At 39.0% G+C, this 7,091-nt stretch overlaps 1 protein-coding gene across 1 annotated transcript; it reads left to right on the top strand.

The window, feature by feature from the left end:
* The first annotated feature begins 751 nt into the window (after positions 1–751).
* LOC115632566 (L-lactate dehydrogenase) lies at positions 752–6,419 on the top strand. Its single transcript, XM_030529784.1, has 3 exons — positions 752–844; positions 5,168–6,008; positions 6,081–6,419. The coding sequence occupies exons 2-3, from the start codon at positions 5,175–5,177 to the stop codon at positions 6,243–6,245; spliced, it is 999 nt and encodes a 332-aa protein (XP_030385644.1). The 5' UTR covers positions 752–844; positions 5,168–5,174; the 3' UTR covers positions 6,246–6,419.
* Positions 6,420–7,091: the final 672 nt, after the last annotated feature.

The raw sequence follows: 7,091 nt of genomic DNA, 5'->3' as shown, positions 1-7,091 counted from the left end.
TGCGGGTTTTTTCACACATTTCTGCGGAATATAGAAATGCGGTCACGTGTAGTAAGTAATGAGCAATCTGCCTCACACTCGTATGTAATATTTATTACTTTTTGCAGCTGTTTCAGAAAATTTATTTCGTAGAGTAGGGAATCCTCTACACCTCTCACGCCGAACCATATGTGTGTGAGTGAGTGTGGAAAGGCACGTGCGCCCAAAATTGGTGCACAGCGGCTGTCAGATGCACATCTACATACATACATACAAAGATAGATATGTATAGATACATAGATATGTATGTATGTATGGGAACAAAACTGTAGCAAACAGATACATTGGAATCTCAGAACAAACTTCCTCGCACAACTCCGACAAAACGAGCGCAGCAGAGGAGGCGTTGCTAAAAATAAATGCCCAAACAAAACGCAACGAACGCTTGCCAAAGGTCACCTTGACTAACTTGGCCAACAACTACACACAATTGACAGTCTGGAGCCTACAAACTCTGGAGAGCGGAGCCAGAGAGCAAGCGGCTTACTCACCCAACGCACACAGCACACTTTCACAACAACACCGCAATTATTTCGTCATTCATCCTGCAGCTGTCGGAGCGACGGCCTCAAACAGCTGCCTAGGGGCAGCGACGCCAGCAGAGTGAGAGAAGAGAGCAGAAAACTAGCAAGCAGCGCCAGCCTCTGCGTCAGCCTCAGCGTCGCGTTTATAAAATCCAGTATAAAAAATCCAAACAGTTCGCAAGCAGCACGCAGACTGAACGGAACGTCGACGACCTCAACAGCCTCAAACGCATTTAATTTCACAAGTGAATTCTAAAGAAAGCAGAAATATAAAACAAAACGTAAGCAATAAATACATCTGCACAAAGTGTAAAGCGAAAGTATTTTTAAGCGCAATTGGTGTCAGTGAAAGAATGAGTAAAAGCAACACATGCAAATGAAATTACAGTTATTTTGCAACTCTCCAGAATATGTTAAAACGGCATTCGATGTGTCACGACTGCACGCGATGAGTGGCTGCAACTGCCATCAGCTGTGCACCAAAGTGCATTCAACTTTAAGCTTTCAACTGCGGAAAAACCTCGCCCTTGGCCTTGCACAAGCACGTAGACAATGTGCACTTCCTGCTCAACAATGGGCAGAGAGGGTGGGATGTGGGTGTGGGTGTTGGTGTGGGTCTGGGTCTGGTTCTGGGAATGACCTCTTGTGGGCGGCAGTGGGCCACAAGCCAGCAATTTACTTTCATTTTCATTGCGGGCATGCGCAGTGCGGCAACAGCTGTTTTTTTTTCTCCCCCCCACACGACCATGGACTGCCTACATTTGACTTTGAAAGAAGGTCATTTCGTATGGAGCTGGCTGCCAGTTTTGGTAGAAAGTTGCTGGCCATTGCAACAAGTGCTCCCCAAAACTATAATGACTGGTTTGTAGAGTAAAACATGCATGTAACTGAGTCATTAAATGGCGTCATGATGTTGATTTATGTAAAGGAAAGTTTTCCCCTTTATACATACGCTGTAGCCAAAGCTAAGGGCATATTTGTTTTGTGGCAGCAAATGTCACATACACAGCACATACAAAAGTCAATATCGGGGTGTCTGTTTTTCTGTCATCTAAGCAGTTAGTTGTCTCGTGTAAAACCTTTCTGAGATTTCTTGAGAGTTTATTTTATAGGCATTAAAGTATAAAATAAAATTTGTCGACCTTAAGACTTGTAGAGTCCCCCACCTATTTTAGTTCACTATCAATGAAGACTTGTAGAGGATCCAAAAATGTCCCTAACTAAGAAGTATAGCGGAATTTCGCGTGGATTTGGAGGAATAGGTAGAATTTCTCATTTACAAAATAAGCGATTTTACTAAATTCCATTTCTCATAAGTGCTAGAAAAACGTTCTGTATACAAACGTACTTAATTGAATTCCCAAATATCGACCTACTTTGAAAATTTGGAATAGCTACTCTAATCAATACGAATAAGATCAATTGAAATAAAGTGAAGAATATACCTTAATCTGATAGTTCTTAAATGTTATAAACTTGCAATAGGCATTCAGAAATAGGCCAGTTAATAGGTTTGGAATATAGATAGATCAAAAAGCTTTGCTGCTATTATTTTTCATATCTTTTAAGATTAGTTTCAGGTACATATGTCTCTTTATTTATAGTTTACAAATGGTATGGATATGGGTAAAAATGTTCGTTGTTCAAATACTTTAGTATTTGTTTAGAAAGTTTACATGAGAATTATTTTTCATATACAATTATTAAGGAATTGTATGTAGGATTCTATGAGGATTACTTTAATGGGCTTAAATTTCAAATATGTTCACTTTGTCAAAAAGAAATAATTTATCTATTTCATAACTTCTTAGCTCTCCATATCACATACCAATTGTATTCTTTAGCTGTTCCACCTAAATATGTAGAATATATAATACATATTTTTGATGATTGCTGCTAATTTCTTTACTGGCACGTTCTAGTAAGTACTGCTCGCCAAAACCATCTCAAGCACAACAATAAGTATTGTCTGAGTTCAGTGGAACTTTTTTTTGCACAATTCCCATTAAAAAACGTGTCTGCAATCCGTACTGTTAGCACAGCGGGGGGTTTTTCTTCATCAAAATGGAGGTCAAGCATTTGCGTACGAGTACGCTCTGAATCTAATCTGAAACATTGCATAAATAAGTAATGCAAATATTAGCCGACTGCCAACATTTAATAAAGTTTGGCAATACGCCCGATCTCTGATCCGACACCGCGTGCGTGATTTCGCGTGCTGCTACGTCATTTTTTGGTAGATATCATACACAAAGATACAAAGATACAAATACACAGATGGAAACACCCACACACTCTGACAGGCGGTTGCCAATTATTGGCTTTTACAATAAACAAACAGCTGTGTACGACAATGGAACGATTCATCGAAAAGTCAATATGGGAATTAATAGAATAAGCCCCATAGAAATCGTTGATAAGATATAGGAAGGAAATTATAACAATTTACAAATCATAAAACAAACGATGGGTGTTCAACATGATTAAACGATTATCGCGACTTATAACACTTATATAAAACTCCCTATCTATATCCGAGCGTTAATTCGATCTCTTTGATGGAATTAGATTGGATTCAATTGAATTAAATGCTGCCACAGCTTGTGTCGCATGCCCCACCTTGCTGTCGCATTTCATTGCTTTCATGAGCAAACTAAACATACTACTTGTAGAAAAGTAACAAAAAAAAAGCGAAAAAACAAATTTTAGTTAATTATATTTCTTTTTTTTTTGGCAATATTGTGACTGACTGGCTGGCTGCGTGTGGCGCTGTCGGCATTTTTTTTATTCTCCATTAAAACGACCTTCGTGAAGGTTAAACAACGCTAGTGTGCGGCAGTTCGTGAGTGTTTTCTTCTCTAATTTTTTTTGGCGGCCAGCATTTCACGCTACGCGTGGTTCTGGATAATTAATATGAGTGTGTGTGTGTGGTGTTGGGGCACGTGATAGGAACAGCTGCAAATTGAATTTGGCATCAGGGTAGACGCTTTAAATACGTGTACATACATTCAGAAACAAAATCTGTTATTATTATTAAATAAATGAACTATGCGCTGTTTCTCTTTCCAAATTTGCACAATATAGGAGAGGCGCAGCGTTTAAGCTCTTAACAACCTTTCATCTTACTTCACCAAACAACCGCAATTAACTAAATAGCTAAATAGCTTGACCTTCGTAGCCATTTCCCACAATTTATTCACCACAAAATTTAATTCCTAGGTCGCAGATAACTGAGTAGTTATTTCATTTAGCAGCTAAAATGATTAGCAATCAAGGATATACTTAGAACAAGCCACAAAGCTCCACAAGTCAAACTGAAGTTCTTCAATTAAATTAACATTTGTACATAAAACACTGTTTAATAGACAACCAACTTGGTAAATATCTCCTGAAAAACAGTAAATAAATAAAACGGCATTTTTCTTCAAGAGCGGGACTAAGTTCACAAACATGCCGGTTATAAAATAAACAATTGATAATAAAATTAAACAAACGCAGCGCAATAATGATCGCAGCTGTTATCCATGTGCTGTTATTTAACATTAACAGCATACATTTCAAAGGCCTAACAGTTGTATTTTTAACATTTACAGTCTCCATCTAATAGTTGTATTTTTAACATTTGCAGTCGCCCCATTCCAGTGGCCTTACAGTTAAACCGTCGCCTTAACAGATGCGATAACATATCATTGCAGTTTTTCTGCAACGTTTTAATTCCCAAAAGTCTAAGCCTTCAAATTATCGGTTCAGCAACTATTCTAAACAAAATTATTTACACTTTACTGTGAACTTTTTTATGCCTTTTATATTAAACTTATCAAAATTATAAAGAAGCCAATCTGCAAGAGGTTTCCTCCCTCAAAAAATCTCAGGTTTCAACTCGAAAAATATGAAACTTTCAAAAGCCTTGCTTAGAAATAGGATATATGTACATACAACACGAACGATGTTGTACTTAGTACTAGTTATATATAAGAGATAAGTAATATCAGACAACAGCTAATGAGCGCCTTTTATCGGAGCTCTTTAGTTTGAAACTGACTGGCTTTGCCACAAAAATATAAATGGCAACAAATTCTGTATAAAACTTATATTATAATTCAAACTTTGAACCAAATTTGCACAATAAACACCCTTCATCATGGACATATATACATAGGTCCACAGTCTGAAAGTATTTGCTTAATCAATGAATTTAAGAAGTATTATTCTTTAAGTAACAAAAAATGATTCCAAATATAACTTATCTTATACTTATTATCTAACAACTAGAAATGCCGCTCTTCCAGAACCAAAGAATGATTCCAAATGTGTCACGAAATAAACAAAATAAACTCAAACTTAATCGAATGCGAATAGTGGCTTTCCTCTTTAAAACAAATGATGAAGCAGGTGTCCAATAATTATATTAAAACGCCCAATCATTTAAATTATACCAAAACGTTAGCTTTAGATGATTAACTTATTAACTTTAATGAAATTAATTGTGTGACTTAGCAATGCCAACAACTTTTTAAGGAAAATCCAAGCGCACATTCATCACAATTTTCGCAAACTGTTTGTGCAATTTTTTAACTTTCTATCTTTTTCCATTTCGTTTGCAGCTTTAAAATGGCCGCCATTAAGGAATCGCTCTTGGCCCCGGTCGCTGAAGTGTTGCCCAGCTCGGGCCATAAGGTCACCGTTGTGGGCATCGGCCAGGTGGGCATGGCCAGCGCCTTCAGCATTCTCGCCCAGGGAGTCTCCAAAGAGGTCTGCCTGATCGATGTGTGCGCCGATAAGTTGCAGGGCGAGCTGATGGATCTGCAGCATGGCTCCAATTTCCTGAAGAATCCCCAAATTACGGCCAGCACTGATTTCGCAATTTCGGCCAACTCGCGTCTGTGCATTGTGACGGCGGGTGTGCGCCAGAAGGAGGGCGAGTCCCGCCTCTCTCTGGTGCAGCGCAACACCGACATTCTGAAGAACATAATTCCCAAGCTCGTGGAATACAGTCCCGATACCATTTTGATGATGGTCTCCAATCCTGTCGATATTATGACCTATGTGGCCTGGAAGTTGTCGGGTCTGCCCAAGAACCGTGTCATCGGCAGCGGCACCAACTTGGATTCGTCCCGCTTCCGCTTCCTGATGTCGCAGCGTCTGGGTGTGGCGCCCACCTCCTGCCACGGCTGGATCATTGGCGAGCACGGCGACAGCTCCGTGCCCGTGTGGTCTGGTGTCAACATTGCCGGCGTACGCTTGCGTGAGCTGAATCCCACTTTGGGCACCGGCGAGGATCCAGAGAAGTGGAACGAACTGCACAAGCAGGTCGTTGATTCCGCCTACGAGGTCATCAAGCTAAAGGGCTACACCTCCTGGGCCATTGGCCTCAGCACAGCATCCCTGGCCGCCTCCATCTTGCGCAACTCCAGCAGCGTGGCCGCCGTTTCCACATCCGTTCTGGTAAGTCTTACAAAGCAGCTCAGAGCATAAATATTGGAGTTATAATGAATATGTTCTTTTTTTTGCTTACAGGGCGAACACGGCATCGATAAGGACGTGTTTTTGTCGCTGCCCTGCATTTTGAACGCCAACGGCGTTACCTCCATTGTCAAGCAGATTCTCACAGCCACCGAGGTCGAGCAGCTGCAGAAGTCGGCCAACATTATGGCCGAAGTACAGGCTGGTCTCAAATTCTAGACCAAATCCAGCAAACTAACATTAGTCAATCGATATGAAGGGTGTGAAGTCCAGTGAAAGTATTTCTGACTACCAATGTTTGTGTTTAGTGTTTTCTCAATATTATTTATTATTTCATTGATTACAAGTCTAATTTTCGTTCCTAATGAATAAATCCTTTAAGTTTAATTTTAATAACATGCTCTTTTATTTTGTTGCAAAACGAATTTCTTTTTTGAATTCAGCTTATAAAGTTTATATAGCCGTGGTCCAACGGACAAATAATTTGCACATCAATTTTATACTAGCTTTATAAGTATGTAAGTATCAAAAATTAATGCTCCTTCAATCAAAATCAATGCGATTTCTTAAAAGAATAAAGGCCTTTAGTAGTTTTTCAATTCGTTAATTTGTGTGCAAACTATTTGCCGGTCTGCACATGGCTTTCGATTTGAAAAGTGAACGCGTATAGAAAATTAATTTGATTAGAGGTTGACAAGATCCATCAATACTACTACTTCAATCAAAATCAATAAGATTTCTTAAAAGAATGAAGGCCTTTAGTAGTTTTTCAATTCATTAATTCGTGTGCAAATTATTTGCCGGTCTGCACATGCCTTTCGATTTGAAAAGTGAACGCGTATAGAAATTTAATTTGATTAGAGGTGGACAAAATCCATCAATACTACTACTTCAATCAAAATCAATAAGTTTTCTTTAAAGATATAAGACCTTTTAATAATTTTTCAATTTGTTCATTTGTGTGCAAATTATTTGCCGCTTTCGATTTGAAAAGTCCAGATTATTTTGCTAAGCAATCAGCAAACAATCTCAGATTTCTGTTGAAAGTTCGCTGCTGAATGTCTC

Source organism: Scaptodrosophila lebanonensis, unplaced genomic scaffold, assembly GCF_003285725.1.
Source record: "Scaptodrosophila lebanonensis strain 11010-0011.00,11010-0021.00 unplaced genomic scaffold, SlebRS2 tig00001415-arrow-pilon, whole genome shotgun sequence".
In the NCBI taxonomy this organism is placed as follows: domain Eukaryota; kingdom Metazoa; phylum Arthropoda; class Insecta; order Diptera; family Drosophilidae; genus Scaptodrosophila; species Scaptodrosophila lebanonensis.
This window is presented reverse-complemented; position numbering and strand designations above follow the sequence as displayed.

Coding starts and splice junctions, on each gene's coding strand:
- LOC115632566 (XM_030529784.1), top strand. CDS start 5,175: ATGGCCGCCATTAAGGAATCGCTCTTGGCCCCGGTCGCTGAAGTGTTG. Junction 6,009..6,080: donor CCGTTTCCACATCCGTTCTG/GTAAGTCTTACA, acceptor TTTTGCTTACAG/GGCGAACACGGCATCGATAA.